This window comes from Tetrao urogallus (genome assembly GCF_951394365.1).
Source record: "Tetrao urogallus genome assembly, chromosome: 2".
NCBI lineage: Eukaryota > Metazoa > Chordata > Aves > Galliformes > Phasianidae > Tetrao > Tetrao urogallus.
Genome location: NC_136814.1, coordinates 47,954,713 through 47,971,716, shown reverse-complemented (window position 1 = coordinate 47,971,716; position 17,004 = coordinate 47,954,713). Strand labels below are relative to the sequence as shown.

Below are 17,004 nucleotides of genomic sequence, written 5' to 3'. Positions count from 1 at the left end.
TCCTCCTATGTAAAAGCATAACCTATTTTTAACATCACTTTTTCATGTAAAGTTTATGAATAAAATAGTTTAAAACAGGAAATCAGATACCATTTCCTGTTTTAACAAGAATAATCCCTTGACCAGTAGGCACAAATATTCAGTCCTCTTTATTGTTAATTAGCACACTCTTCATCCTATATTTCACAATGTAATGAAAGAAAGCAAGTTGCTGGTAATATTATTAAGTTCAAACCATCTTTCACCTTATTCATCCAGAACTCAATAAAACTGTTCAGCCACAGACTTGCAGCCTCCAGCAAGGTTCCTGTTATTAGTCTTAAATCACTTTCAGAGTTGCAATAACGGTAAGTTGCCAAACTCAAATACACATCTATCTACATCTGCTCAATAATTTGTCTTACTGAGCAGTTTGGAAGAATTTCAGTTATTTAACTGAAGCTTTAAAGTTTTTTTTTGCTACTTACCACAGAATCAATACTTTCTACATCTACAAATTACCATTTGAAGAATGTATCTGGAAGAATGCTAATGGGCTAATGTGTTCTTTCTTTAAGTGAGCATAAGACGGCCTCTGAGAAAAGTGCATGTATGCAAAGAAGTTTAAAAAGGTGACTATTGTTTCCCTTGTGAATGGCTGAATCTCAAGTTTTCTAACCTTAACCATGAGGCATCTTTTCAGAAATGTATTTATTCAACTGAAGAAAACTATCAGGCCAAAAAAACCTAAAATAGGGAGTATGAAACATCATTTCACTTCATCCTGATATGGAGGAACAGCAGTAAGCTGGAAGTGACAAAGTATTGCTTCTGCTACCAAGTTGAACAAAGACAGGCAACAGGGACACTGAGCAGCAGTCACCAGCCCTAAGGACTCAGTGACCCCAAGTCCGGCAGCACTAGCCACTTCAAGCATTGAAAATCTCATGAATGGGAGAAGCATATATCTGGTTGCCCTCTCCAATGCTCCAATATTACATCTTCTTCATAGGAAGCATAATTAGAATATTAACCCTTAATGCTGCTGTTCCAAGATGTTCCATAAACTGATTTTCGAGCTCCCTACATTTGGTCTGAATGTATAAGCATAATGCATCCAAATGGATGCGTGTAAGGCTGATTAATTGAACAATCAGGGTGGGCAGGCAGGACTGCAGCATCATGGAAAAGTTGCCATGAGCTGTGTGGTTTGGTCACATGCTTTCTGCTCTGCCATGGTGAACAACCAGTAAGTCTCAACCAAAATGCTCAAACTCCCATAAGTCTAGTTTTCCAACACTGCATTCCTATTTCACCTGTGAAGTCACGTGCAAAATTGAAGGGCAGTGGTCTAAAGTTTCTGCCACTTTCTACCCAAACTGCACTTTCCAGTGTCAACAGGGAAGTACAACTAATAGCAAGCCCCATCAAATAAGCTAAGGTACAACAATCAAGGCAGCTTTATCTCCATATGGTGCCCCATTCACAATTTTTTTTTTCCTTTCTTAAATGATGAAGTTTTTTTCATCCTCTCTTGGGGTCATAGACTGTAAATCAGAGAAAAGGGAATGAAAGAGACAGAAAAAATGACCATGCCCATAGTTAGGTCTTACTAGAATAAACAGAAAGATCTTGATGATTCCCAGTCTCTGGTGGCCTTGAATAAAGTATGTTTTAAAAGAAGTGCCCCTTCAGCTGCAGGCATGGTACAGGTGATTCTAATTTTATTTGCCTACACTAATGCTATCTACAGCCATAAGACAGCTGCACTGAGTTCATTACATACTACTTCACAAGTCCAATGAGGGCAAGACATTAACAACCACACTGAAGAAAACTGTTTCAGAGTATAATGAGTAGTCTTTGCTCCAGCTTCACTTAAACTTGTCCACACTAGCCAGGCACTTCCCTTGATCAAGTAATCCATACTGCTGATGTGTCAATTCAGCTAATCTTAACTGAAAACAACTGCTACAATGCTTCAGATCTACACACATCAGTTTAACAAATGTCTGTTCAGCAGCTTTGACCTGCCATACCTTTCACTGAACAGCACAGCAGAGCCTTTCACATGCAAAGCCAACTAGGTAAAATTATAACATAAGAGATGTGAGGCTGTGGAGAAAAAAAAATTCAATGTCAGGTCTTCTGAATTCAGGGTATCACTTACTGACTGAAATGTGAAAAGTGAAAGTCATTTTTTGTGCATGCAAATGAGTGCTTCTTTTAAGATGCCTGTTCAGATGAATGAGTTTAGGTTCACAGACACACATGTTTATTACTTAAGTCTAAAAGCCGGAACACATAATTGCAGGGATGTATTTAATAAAAATAACTCTGGAAAAGAGAACGTAGGAAATGTCACTGATACAAGGAATACATATAGCTCACCTTTATTATTAAAAGGCTAATTTTCAAGTGTCTACAGCCAAGTCTAAATATTTGCATAGTAACATTATTCTCAGACATTGCTTAAAATAATGAAAGACTGGAAAACGTATACAGATACTGAATATGGAAAACTACTTTTACATTTGCCATACTGAAATTGTTTGTAAATTAGGTTATACTGAGAAAAATCTGATCTACTCTAAACGTTAAGCAGCTTGCCAAACAATGCACGTATTTTATTCTGTGATATGTTGCTTAATGGTTTCATCCTATCAAAAAACAGCAAGCCTTCCTCCAACCACTCAGTTTGCTGAAATAATGCATCTCACTACTTCTTTTTTCTATTCAATTGAAAACAAAGCAAAACCAGTTCTGCTAACTTTACAAATACTGTCCCTTGAGAAATCTAAGGCTAGTGTGAAGGAAGCTGTAATCAAGACGCAATGAATTTTGCCAGTAGGACCTGCAATGGGACCTGCTCTTTCATCCAGAAAAGGTAATACATTGTACTGCATTATAATGTAGGTTAAATAGTGCTTACTGCCAAACACAAAGCACAATCAAGAGAGATTTGAATTACCTGGAATTTAAGTGCCGTGCCATTCAAAAGACATGGAGAGGATGATATATTTTTCAAGCCACTCTTTTCTTCTCCCATTAAAAAAAAAAGTATAAATCCCAAGTCATAGGTAAAGCATGTTCTGCTCTCTCTTACACCCATCAATTACTCCCACAACTTCTTCCTGGACAGATCTTAGATCATGCCATTATTTCAGCTAACAATTTTGGAACATTTTCAAGTCTTTCTTACTATTGTGACTTCAGTGCCCTCTCCCAGTTCTCCATGCATATCCTGGATGTATCTTCAAATAATTCCCCAGATATCTCCTCCCAATGGTACAACTCTCAATTCAACTTCTTTCTCTTCCTAGCCAAACCCACAATTCTAATCCTCTCCCCAATTTTCTATTTTCATCTCCTCACCACAAAGGGACACAATCATCCTTGACTCTTAACTGTATCTTGGTCCACACACCTGGATGTTCCCATGTAGCCCTTTTTATTATAGTCTACAGACTTTACCTTGTTCTTTCAGCTGAACCATTCACTTGGGCCTAGTTTTGCCTCACCTACAGCAACTCTCTCTGGCCAACCCAATACAGCCACATCATGCAATCTGCCAAGGAACATGGATGATTTGCTGGTGCTACACCACCCATTTCTTAGCCCCTGGGTTTTAAACACACTGAACTAAAGTTGACTGTTCTCACCTCATCTTCTTGCCAATGATCTTAACTGTGTTCTGACCTCCTATCCCATCAATTATACCTTGAATAATCTATCAGATTTCCTATGAATGCAGCATCATTCAGCATTTCCATGTATGCCCGCCTTTAGAATGTTGTGTGCAGTGAAATCCAGAAAGCCTTTCTTCCTCCTCTTCAGAAGGAGTTACACCTACCATAATAAATACTATATAATCTAATAGGAGAGCAGATAGGCTTTTCTAAGGGTTTTTCAGTTGAGAACTGCACAATTTCACTCCTGAGTTTAATTGAAAACAAAAGCTATAAAGTTACATTTTTTTCCCACACTTGTTGCAGTTACCTCAAAACCAGTATGCAAAACCTATGAGCTGCTAGTATATTTTCAAATAGCTATTTGGCACTGTGAAGCTATTAACCACTATGAAAGAAGAAACTAATTTAGCAGGAAACAGTATCTTCCTTCCCAAAGTTTCAAAACAGATTTACTTTCATATGTTTCTTCCCCTTTGGAATATTCAGGTAATATTTTAGCAGGACAGAAGGGAAGCTTTTCTTCTAAGACGAGCTTAATTTCTAGCACATCACATGGAAGAGAACAACGGAAATACAGCTCAGTGTGAGAAAGCACCAAAGTGCAATAGCTTTTTGGGTGGGGGTGGGGAGAAACACGCATACTACTAAAATCTAGTAATACTCCACCCAAGCATTGCTAGTGAATGACCTCACTTGTTTCCTACATATACTCCAGCAGCCTTCCTGCCATCACTCTGTTGAGCCAAGCAATGATGTCAACAGTCCACCTGTGAGAGTGTTGTAGCCCTCTGGGTCAGGGTCACAGAGAACTCAGAGAAAAGCTCTGCCAGCGTTAATTACATGAACCTCTTGTTTCACTGCTGATTTCCTCTGATAAGGCTCAGCTCACTTTTCCTGGAAAGACAACTATGCTGGAAAGGAACCACAGCCAAGTATTACTCAAAACAAATATTACATAGAGAATATGAAGATAGCACATTATTTAGTTTTAAATATATATATAGGTCTAATAGTGCTGAGATATATACATAAATGTATGTGTACTAACAACAAGGCTAAACTACAAATGCTAGTTACTGCAGATAGCTTCTAATCTTTCAGCAGTACTTCTCTCTTCCATTTGTAATGCTCTTCCCAGTAAAAACGGAGCAGAATTCTAACCTTCTTTACCACTGGTAAGTTCTGCCAAGTTAGAGTGAGATAAGTTTGTCCAGTAAACAATACACTTTGAGAATGGAGTTTGGCATTTAATTAGTGGATCTCTTGCCCTTCAGTTAATTCTAGAGAAAGAATTGTATCATGAAAGTGCTAGGAACACATTCAGACTTGTTCATACATTCAGATTTGTAGCAACTCTAATAGTTTCAAGAAATGTTCTGTTCCACATTCTTGACCATTAACAATATTTTCCAAACAATGAACGATTAGTGCATATTTAGATCTTTATACATTATCTTGCTCTATAAACTCTCCTAAAATACAAAACACTAAAAGTATATTACCTTCTCCATTCCTGATGCAGGAAAAGTTACATGGCTATTCTATGTTCCACTGAATTCAAAGTAACTAACTAGAACACATTATTAAAAATCTCTTCAAGTAAGAAATTCTGTATCTATTTATCTATCTATCTACAGTGTTTTTCTTAAGAACCATAGTTTTGGTTCTGGGTGATGAATTAAAAACAAGAGGCATCACTTAAAATTATTTTGTCTATAGTGGTGTCCTATGGACAATTCCAGTGGATTTATGAGGCTGAACTGCAGCTAGTTTATGTTGAGGAGGGCAACGTGACTCATTCAGAAAGTTCAGCCCAAGAACATTTCACTCTGACATCCTACAGAATAGCTCCCTTATGGATTTCAAGCAGTTGCTGCCCATTCTTCACATACACTCCTCACAACTTTATGACACACAATTTCCAGTGCAAATTTGAACCCAGGCCATGAAGAAGATACAAGAACTTCTGACAAATTGTATTCTCTTACCAGTAATTGGAGTTTGGTCTTACACTACTTAAACACACAGCTGTGCAGTGCTTCTGGTGAATGTACATCATGTAGCCACACAGAAGGAAAGCACATCCCTATGACCAGTGAGCTAAAGTGACACAGTTTCCTGAACTCCAGGAACTCTTCTGGTCAGAAAGTACTTCCTTCCTTGTTTCAAACACTTGATTGTTTCAGAGGGAATTCAAAACAATAGATTAGAAACTTTCAGCCTTTGCTAAGTGTACTGCTAGGCAAGGAAATAAGGCCATGCTCTGGGAAGATGAGATAACATTGGGAGAGGACTCTCTTCCGGAAATGCAATAGCTCTTGCATCCCTTCTCTAGCACCATCACATGAATCAGCTACATATAAGTAATAATTCCTGCTAGGAGATGTCAGATGCAGTTCAACTATTGTTTGAAAGAAGATGTGCATGGTTAGCAAAAGGCATGAGCTAACACAGCAGTAATTTCTCAGCTATTTGATAAGCCATGTCAGGGAACAAAACAGTAAGAGTTTCTTAATCTGAGCCTGTACTTTTAATGAATAATTAGGAAGAAAGTATGACAATTTCCTCTTTTTAGTAATTCATTGAATGAATTCATTCATTCTCCTAAAAAGGAGAAAGAAGATGTTGTTATTTCTGTAGTTACAAACCAATACCCTTCCCACTATAACTTAGTTACACAGAACAAGCAGACATGTCCATAATGTCTTGGGCTCATCAGATCCCACAGGAACACAATTTTTTTTTGTCGCACTTTTTCCTGACACGATTCCGTTCATCTAACTATGTTAGAGATGAAGGATTTAATATTTAGAATATATTCTTAACTTCCTCTTATGAAAAATCTCCCCATCTAGTTGACTAAGGGAAGCCAGTAGATGATAATTTTTTGGATTTTAGCTAACTTTTCAATACTGTCTCTCAAAGTATCCTTCTGGACAAAACATCCAGTATTCAATTAGACAAATACATAATACAATGAGTGATCAACTGGCTGGCAGGTTGGGCTCAAATTGTAAATGGGACTACATCAGTTTGGTGGCCAGTCACCAGTGGAGTTCTGAAAGGCTCTGTTTTAGGGCCAGTTCTCTTCAATTATTATACAAATATGTAAATCATCTGGACACAGGAGTTGAATACATACTAAGTAAGTTTGTGGATGACGCTGAATTAGGAGGAGTTGTTGACTCCTTTGAGGATAGAAAGGCTTGCAGATATACCCTGATAAAATTAGAGGGCCAGCAATCACCAACCACATGACATTTAAAAATAGTAAGTGCTGGATTCTGCACTGGGGTTGGGGCAATCCTGGATCTGTATACAGACTGAGGGATGAGGGACTGGAGAGCAGCCCCATGAAAAGGGATTTGGGGGTTCTGGTTGAACATATGCCAGTGGAGTGCTTTGGCAGCCAAAAGGGCCAAGTGTTACCAGGTGTACATCAGGCCCAGCATTGCCACTGGCTGAAGGAAGTGGCTGTACTCCTCTGCTCTGTGTGGCCTCATCTCAAGCACTGGGTGTGGGTTTGGGTGCGGGTTTGGGTGCCACAATGTAAGAAGGACATAAAGCTATTAGAGAGCATCCAAAGAAGAGGCACAAAGACTACAAAGGGTCTATAGGGCTGTTGAAGACATAAGAGGAGTGGCTGATGTTCCCTAGTTTGTTTGGTCCAGAGCAGAGGAGCTGAGGGGACAGCTACAGCTCCTCACAGAGGGAAGCAGAAGGGCAGTGCTGAGCTCTGCTCTATGGTGATAGCAATAGGGCCTGAGGGAACAGCATGGAGCTGTGCTAGGGGATGGTCAGGTTGGGTTAGGGAAAGGGTCTTCACCATAGGACAGTGGGCATGGAACAGGCTACCCAGTGCAGTAGGCACGGTCCCAAGTGCCAGAGTTTAAGGAGTGTTTGGTCGTTGCTCTCAGACATAGGGTTTGATTTTGGGTGGTCCCATGTGTAGCCATGGCTTGACTCAATGATCCTTATGCACCCCTTCCAACACAGAATCACAGAATGCCCCAAGATCACATAACTACTGTTATTTACAAGCTGCAATTTGAATAACAAAAGGAAACAGTCATGCAATTGTACTTTTTTCAAGATGAGGGTGCTTAAGTATCTCAAACTCAAAAACATAAGAAACAGCAACAATTCTCTCACATCCTGTAGCCAGAGCTTTTATATATTATACTTTCCTAAATCTCTTTTTCTATCAACATAGAGCTACAAAACATCAAGGAATAAAATAATTATTTAAAAAACGATATCTCATCTGGTTCTACGCATTTTTTTTAGTGACAAGTAGTACTTCCATATCAAGCTAGATCAAAAGAAGAGGAGTGATCAAGTTGAATGCTCTATACTCACCGTTCCTACCAGGGGGTAGATGAACCCAGCTCCAATACTGGCTCTCACATCACTAATCGGTAAAATGAAATCAGTGGGAACACCCTTCCTCTCTGGTTGATGGGAGAGGGATAGGTGAGTTTTTGCCATGCATATGGGAAGTTTTCCAAATCCCTAGCCAAAAATGGAATGAAAATAAAAGATTACAGTAACACAGAATACATTTTCACTTTGTCATCAAATTTCTATAAAACCTAAAATCCATGTATCAACAACTAACCTCAGTTCCTTAACAGCTAATATTTCAGAAATTGACAGAATATTGCATTTTATGTTATTCTCTCTCAGTTCAGGCCCAAAGTTCTCTCCAAAGAGAGTTGCCTGTAGTTATACCCAGCTTCTCATGTGAATTCTCACTCTAGAATTAGGTGCAAAGTGTTGCCAATAGAATAGCTAGAGTGTGCTATTTTCTGAAAGAGTGGTCAAGCACTTCTCTCTGGAATCTAGTGACCTAATTAAATACCTAGATGAAATGGGAATTCATAGCCCCAGAGCCTCTAAGGGAGTCTTCTCAAGGGTAAAAATAAAAAGCTTGTGATACTTTACTTTGCTTTTTAAAAGCGCAAAGTGTGTGAGGCGATGGTAGCCACTTTACTTACGAAAATGTTACTTAGCCGAAAAACAGGAGAAAACATCAGGGAGCTCCCCTAACACTGTTTGTCTCCAAGATTATTGATTAACCTTGAGCATGGCACATTCCACTCTTCTCTTTATGCCTTGACAAACAAGGATGCAATTCACAGGGCCAGGAGAGGCGGTACTACACTCTGCAGCCCATTGCTGACAGCAGTTCTTTAATGACACTGTGAAAGTATTTCCTGACACTACTAACATTTAGACTAAAAGCGGATTAGAGAATCTCAGTGGGAAAAGAGAAAGAAATAGGTTATTCTGCTCCAAGTAGACTAAGCAAGCTTCTTCTCCATCTAGAAAATGAAGTTAAATCTCAGGAGATTTGCATTATAGAGAAGATGGCTAAACTCTGCTTGTCTGGCCAAGTCGCTGAAGCATACTAAGGAATTTTTCCATGACACATCATCCATAGTTTCTATTTTCTAACAGAAAGACTCCAGCCATGTTTACTTCCAGAAGTCATTCTGTTTACAGAAATACATTCACCTCTCTACACTGTTTCAAAATAGAACACTCCTATGTTTTAGGAACAGTGATCCATTTTACTTTCTAATGTTTATAATCCCTTGAAAATAACATGAACAAAAGGAAAGCAAACAATTCCCAAAGTGTTGGGAGTGCTACTACTAAAATGCAAAGCTGTGCACCCTTTTTTGCAGGTACAAATGAACACTAATATGCTAGAATTGTGCAGATTCTCTAGCAACTACTTTTGCAAGTATGCAGTTGTTGTATTCAGAGAAATAACCGTAAATTACCACTTTGCAAAGAGAGCGTAGGATTTCATCAACAATCCCAGATGAATTCCAACCATCACTCATATCTTACACAGATATGTATGGATGCTATAGGAAGATAGTTTTCAAGGTTGAAACTATTCAGTTCTGTTCCATTCAATCCAATCTAAACCAACTCACACATGCCTGCATAGTTAAGTATCATGGCTAAGCTCATGCCTTTTAATAAAGCTGATCTGAACATTCCAATCACAGAACATTTTACAACCCAAGGTCTCCTGAGCCTCATCCAGCAGGCACTTGTTGGCATATTTTATTGATGCTCTTACCTGCCGGGTATAACGATCAATCTGTGACTGTGCAGCAGGAGATAACTCTATATCCTTTGCTCCATATACTTTCTGAGCAATGGTCTTAATTTTTTCAGCAATCGGAAGCTGCAGAAATGGGAAACAATATATGTAAGAACAGAATCCAAGAGAAACTAGTATCTTGTTTGCTGAGTGAGAAATCCCAATCTTTCATTTAGATTCATCCTTTCTAAAATAGTCTTGATACTAAAGTAAAAGGTACTGGTGATTGGATATGATAATCACTTACAGGTACACGAATTAGAAACATTTCATCTACTCCATCATTTTAGGAGCCATAAAATTTGTGCTTTACAGAGTTGGCAACAGGAGCTTATGCTCTTGCTTGAAGAAGGAGAAGAAAACTACTGCTATGTCGTTTCAAGAATCCAGACTTAACCCACAGCACAGACAAAAGGAAGCAAACTCCAGTGGGTTAGCAGGGATCACCAGACTGTTGTGACACAATTTGTATCACAATTATTTGTATCCCTAAAACCTACTCTAAACAAACCATCAGCTTCTTCTTCTTTTAATGTGAACGTGAAAGATGAAAGATGAACCACAGCTCTCTGTACTAGTTCAGCTACTTCAGTACCAACCACAAATGGGCAGAGACACATGCAGTACTCCAGGGGACACCACACCTGTAATTTGCAGACCAGCACATTTAAGTAACAGTAGGTGAAGAAGAAATGCTAAACAAAGAGAGAATTTTGGGCTGAAGACTTGATAATCTCAAGGAAGTAATACACAAAAGGCACCAGAATAAAAATGAAGTGTTTAATTTTATATCAGCACAGTCAAGAAATCGGTTTGCGAATAACACACTAGCTAGTGCATTTATGGGAAGTTCCACAGTTAATCACATTTTTGCAATGCCTATCTAGAAGCAATGGCTATTCTGCAAAGATACATCATTTAAAGGGCCTTTATCAGGCTGATCTTTTTGTATTTCTGATTAAATTTTAGAAAAATGGAAATTTAAAAAATGTTTACATTAATAAAGAACTCCAGTAACAGTGACATCACAAACAATATGCTTGCCAGACTTTCAAGCAGCTTAAATATAAGACTGCAAAAGGCTACTAAGGCTTAAATAAAATCCCTCCCTCATAAGAAATTTCAAAATGCATTTTTAAAGATGTGCCACACGACACCTTCTGAACATGCTGACCATATAATTATTGCACCTTAATTGGGTGGAATGATGTCACGTTCCCGACTTCAGGCTTTTTAAATGAATCCAAGTAGAGTAATAAAACCTAATGAGAACTGGAGATAACACATTATGAATACTCTGGATATAATTCCTGGCAGCATAAAGCTGAGTGAAATACCTCAATGACATGGGTAGTCATCAAGAGACTAAACTTCCTTCAACGTAGTTAAGTATGCTCCTGACCACTGCAGTCTAGAATGCAGTGGGAGAAATACAAAACACATCTGTTAAACCTGCCATTTGGATGCTGTTTGCTGGCAAGGAAGAACTAACAGCAACAGCGAAAGTAAAGGCCAGAGGAATTCCCCTCCCTGTTGTCATTAGGTCAACATCAAAACTAACAGTTTTCCACGTAAATCTCAATAATTTCACTGAGATTTCACTTCTATGATTCTATGATTCTATGAAAAGCAAGATGGAGAGGTTCATTTAGATTCAATTTGCATTTGCCTCAAAATATTTCAAACTAATTTGACAGCAGTATAATTACTATGCCCTCCTTCCAGGAACCATAGCTGCAGTTGCCAAACAGACTGCAGCATGGTTCTGGCTAACATCACAACAGACTGCTTTAATGAAGGTGGTGGCACTCTGTCTCCCAGGATATGCTATCTATTTTGTATGATCAAGTTCTGATCTGGACAGCAGGACTGTTTTCTACAGATTTTTTAATAAATAAGCATAATTTTGGATACTTTTCAGCATCCACACCTCAATTTTTGCAAATTTAAGCTAAGAAGAATCACCAGCTGGGAAACAGATGCAAGAATGTGAATGTCAAACAAAACTTCTTCTGCCACATGTTTTTGCAAGGAATGTACATACAAGAGGGTGAGGCATTGCACTTGATGTTATGAAAGAGTTTGAGCTTATTTAGCTTCACAACAATCACAGACAAGTCCTGGCTAAGCACAGGTCAGACAGAAATCAGTAGGGAGGCACAGCTGCTCTATACACATTAACACAGCCCATGCATGTGCACAGTGCTAAACACACTTCCTTCCGAAGTCCCAGGAGTAGGCAGAGGAGTACACTACACTGTGCTAAGGATCCACCTGTTTCCTCGTATTTAGTGGGATTTTTAGGAGATTATCTATCTAGATTCACAAGCGTAAAAGCATTTTGAGCTAAAAAGTTTTCTGTGTTTAGCAAGCAATATTGTTGGATAATTTCATTTAACTTAACGAAGTAGTTAAAGCCACGTGATAATGTATATGAGAAATAAAAATTCATTTCAGTTGAAATTCACATACTGGTATTTACTAGAAAAGAAGCCTTAGTAATTGACATGGCAGAAATCTGGATGTTTACAGGACATGCAAACAATTCTAGGTTGTTCTTATCTCATTTTTAAGGGTAAGTTTAGGGTTAGGTTTTCAACAATTGTTGATTAATCACAATTGAAGTACTTTCATTGATGGGAACAGAGATCCACCCTATGTAACAATGCTTCACAGTGCTAGCTCATGGAAAAGTTGTTTAGTTGAACTCAAAGGAGCTGAAAAATAATTTAGTGTCTAAATCTTTAGGATACTTTAAGCAGCATTTCTGCTCCAACAGATACCAGACTAGTCATCACATACCTTGGCCAAATACCTGCCAGCAGAAGCCATGCATCTCAAGTATTTAGAAAAAAATATTCTTACTGCAAAAAGTCTTACTGTATCTCTCATGCATTTTTTCTGATTATTTTCTGCAATGGGCTAGGATATTCTTGAACTAGTTGTTCATTCAACAACTAGTTGTTCAGACAGACTGTGGAGTCGCCTTTTTTGGAGATCTTCAAAATTCATGTGGACTTGGTCCTGGGCAGCCTGTTCTAGATGCGGATGACCAAATGACCTTGAGAGGTTACTTCAAATCTCAACCATCTGCACCACTGTATCATCTGCACTGATGCAACTGTGGACCCTCAACCAAAAATCTCTATAAAAGAAGAATGAAAAGTCTGGCCTGGATGGTGCATGCAGAACTGCATCCTTAAAAGCACCAACTTAGCTCTGCAGCCCTTCTGCTGAATGGACGGTTACGATGACCATGAAAGTGTCAAAAACACTAAACACAAGATTTAGGATCAGCAATAAAAACTGTTCTTCTTTCATTTCCTTTAAGGAAGGTTGTGAATATTTTGCAGTGAAGCACTTTTAAGCAGTGAAGAAGTGATAGCTAGACAACATGAATTTAAAGAAAATTCTACTTTTATAGGTAGCAACTATGTATTAACGTAAACAATGATAGAATTAGAGCACCTTCAGAGAATTCCTTTCAAATTCAGTCTTAGCTTCTCAGGAAAATGGCAGCATGAAATGCTCAAGGTAAATTTATACTGAATGTAAGAAGGTGCTACATGGTCACATCTGCTAACGGCTAAGTAGTTTTGATGTTGCTCTGAGAAGTAACTGATTATCCCAGCCCTGCTAAAGGCAATGTGTATTTCTGAAATCTCACACATAAAGAGCTTCCAAAGCCATATACTTCCTCTGAGGTAAGCACAATTATGTATGCTTGTTGAGGCTACCAAGCATCTATACCATAAATAGGATTATCTCTTTGTCTAAAGCTTAACAAGTGTTAGCTACAGCAAAGGTACACAAACTACTTTCACAAAAACAGCATCTATGTAGTGGTATAATTCATTATTTGATAGAGTACAATCAAACTAAGAAATCAACAGTAATAAAGAGTGAAGCATGTCATTCTCAAGATTGAATTGACTATCAAAGATTAAATCACAGCAGTTTCATCATTCAGCCATGCTGCTACTTCCAGGCCATTACGGGAAGAGATGAGTGAATTGGTGCTGTTTATTACATTACATTCTTTCTTCCAACATTATCAACAGCATACTTGCACCACAAGGTACCATAATAAAGCTTTCATTCCTGTTAGCCTTTTCTAACATTTCTTTCATTCTTCATCCCTTCTTTCAGCTATGGCAGCAGACTGAGAATTATCATTGTTCCACAAGAAGTTTGATGAGGATTTCCAAGGACATCAGAACATCTTGCACAGCCCCTCCTTGTTCCTTCCTCCCCCTGCTGCTCACACTCACTGTTGTGCCAATACAGTCTAGACCACAGCACAACTGTTTTGTAGCTGCACATAGTAGAGAAAGTGATCCAGGAAAAAAATACACTGATCTTAATTCAATACACAGAGACACTTAACTATAAAGAGAAAGCCAGTATAAAGCAGAGGTACAGAGATAGCTAAAATGCCATTGCTACGGAAAAAAATGCTCAATGTGTTTGAGAAAGATCACAGAAGCGTGCAGGTACCACAAGTGCATTGGAACAAGGATACTCTGCTAGGACTGTAACACCTGACATCAGTCCTGCTGCCATCAGTCAGTACCATTGAAATGATAAGGCCACAATAGGGACAAACAGGGACTATGCTTGGGATTCCCATCTTTTGCATCCTAATCTGGATATCTGACTTCAAGCTGTTTGGCTACTGGAGAAAGAAGTTCATCTTTTCAACTCACCATACACTAATCTCAGGGACTGCTAAAAAAAACCTCTGGTCCTTCCTTCTTTCTGCATTAAACATTCCTTCTGACTCTTCCCCCACAAAATAGGGTTCAGCAGAAAATGGTCTCTCAAAAAACAAAGCCAACATCTGTAAGTCTGTAGTCAGTCTTCATTCTGCAAGGTCTCAGCAAAGCCTACAGCTACTCTGATAAGCAATGGTGTTATATCGCTTAAATTGAATACCTGTAGACAGTGCAGCGCTGTCTGACAGAATCCCTTCACAGTCATACAATATAAATATTTAAAACTAATTTATTCCCTCTGAAAACCTGTGATTTGCTGAAAAACATGCATTTAAACATAGAATATATGAAAGCCACTGCCCTACCACTCACAATTTTGACATTGCATGCTTCAAGTTTTATGAAGATTGACTTGAGTCCTACTGCCTATAATACTGTCACTGTTTTACTTAAGAAGTCACCAACCTCTGGATTTATTGTTCCTGACCTGCGTGTGCTATAGCAGAAATTCTTAAAATGGTTTAAAATTTAAGGCAGTGGCACTTGTTTTTATTTAAAATTTCAAATAATGCATTCCCTGAAAGCAATAATAAAGAATCAGTGGTTGACTAAGTGAAATAGTATGCAGACATCCCTCATTCCTCTTCTTGGGAACACTGCCAAATGAAAACATATGATGGGAGTATGGCTGAAGGTGCTGTGTGGGGTGACAGAGTGCAGCACTAAAACAATAGCTGACTCTGCACATTCAAACTCCTACTTCTAGCTTTTCCCTTGGATAAAATAAAAACACATTTATTAAAGTATCTTTATATTCTGGTTCCAGAAGACCTGTGGCTGACAGAAAGATTCCCAAATCTCTAGTGCTCCTCTTCCTTTGTTGGCACAAGACAAGATTTTGTTTTTTAATTTGCAGAAAAGCATATTCAGTCAAGTTAAATGGTTTATGAATCAACACCTAAGCCTGTGGCCTCAGAGATTTATTTTCCAACTTTGAAATCCCAGCTGTGCCTAAGACAGTTTCTTTATACAAAGAATAGGAAAATAATAAAAACAAACACAAAAGTGAAGTGTTGTCAAGAGCTTACACACACCAAAAAGATAGAGTGAATCAAAGACAGCTTCCAATCTCAGAACAGTCAATTCAGTGGAAAAAAAAAAGTGTCCAGAGTCCACCACAATCTTTTTGATGGGAAATGAGAGGAGAGGCTGGTACAGCCCCATGAAATTCCTCTTTAATGTGGCTTTGTTGCTAAATATCTCACTAGCAATGGGTTGGGGGAAATAGTGTAAGAAGTAGCATACCCTGGAATGCAGCACAGTCTACATTTCAAGATGAGAAATGATCTTCATCAGCTATTAGTGGAAGTTTCAGTGAGGAGCATATATAATTTTATTCATCCCCATTCTAGCAGTATTTAGGAACCTTCAGTTTTGTCCATTCAAGACAAAAGAACAGAAGGATGGATTAGATGCTCAGATATCAGTAAAAGGAGAAGAAAATATTTCCCCCACCACTTAATTGCATTGGAATTAAAAAGACAAGTATTTTGCAAATAGACAAACGCTCTGCTGTAGATCATTTCTCTGGAGCTCAGTGTCCTCAAACCAAAGGCCTTCAAGTCCTTCTTGACTCTGCCCTTCTTTTCAAACCACTGCCATTCTCAAGTATGCGCATTACAACTCATTATTGAAGCCCATTGGTGGTGCACAACTACTGCTGTCAGTTTCCTCTGTTTTGATGGTACATTTAAGTCCCCTGCAACTGATCCATCATCTCTAACAGCTGAAGCTACGTCTGAAAGAAATGAGCCCACATCATTTTGCCACAGTGTGACAGAGACAGACAAAACCACAGCGCTGAAATGATCAAGATTTGCCTCTTATTGCTATGCTCCCAGAAGGGGAAGAGAAATATGAGTGCTGAAGCTGCTAACTGCTTCAGTTCCTCTCCCAGAAGTGCTACTAAGCCTCATGCCTCACATACGGACCCAAGACGACAGAGATCTCCTTTGTTCAGTAGACTGGCCAGGCCATTCACTGTGCTCAGCCAAAATATTTGTGTTATCAACTTCCAGAGATTAATCTTGTAATATTTTTATCTGATGATATAGAGGTTACTTCTAAAGTAACATCTCCTATTTATTTCCATAGGAATTGCAACAAAGAGCACAATGATAGTGTTTGATGGGCCAAATTTTCAGGTAGAAAACACTATTTTTCAACACAGTCACCACCATAAGCTATGCATTTTCACCAGCCATGGACAAGAGCCTGCATGCTGCTCTTGTAAACTTCTGCACGAGTTGAGGTGACCCACTTCTGCTGCTGCTATTGCTGGAACACACCACCCACTCTCAAAGTGCTCACACCCACTTCTTGGTCACCATCAAAGTTCAGCAAGTGTTGATGAATGTCAGAGGGTGCCATTTTCTTCCACAAGGAGCAATTCAGTTCCATACCTTCATGTGCACTTCCATGTTAGATGCTATTTATC

The 17,004-nt window shown here is 38.7% G+C and overlaps 1 protein-coding gene across 1 annotated transcript in view; it reads right to left on the bottom strand.

Annotated features, from left to right (window-relative positions):
- The window catches only part of MTHFD1L (methylenetetrahydrofolate dehydrogenase (NADP+ dependent) 1 like), a gene marked incomplete at its 5' end in the record, with an annotated part of 137,556 nt that overhangs the window by 33,931 nt on the left and 86,621 nt on the right, over positions 1–17,004 (bottom strand). Inside the window, 2 exons of the mRNA XM_079550681.1 lie at positions 8,031–8,183; positions 9,769–9,876. Coding sequence (XP_079406807.1) covers positions 8,031–8,183; positions 9,769–9,876 — 261 coding nt within the window. The remainder of the gene's footprint in view (positions 1–8,030; positions 8,184–9,768; positions 9,877–17,004) is intronic.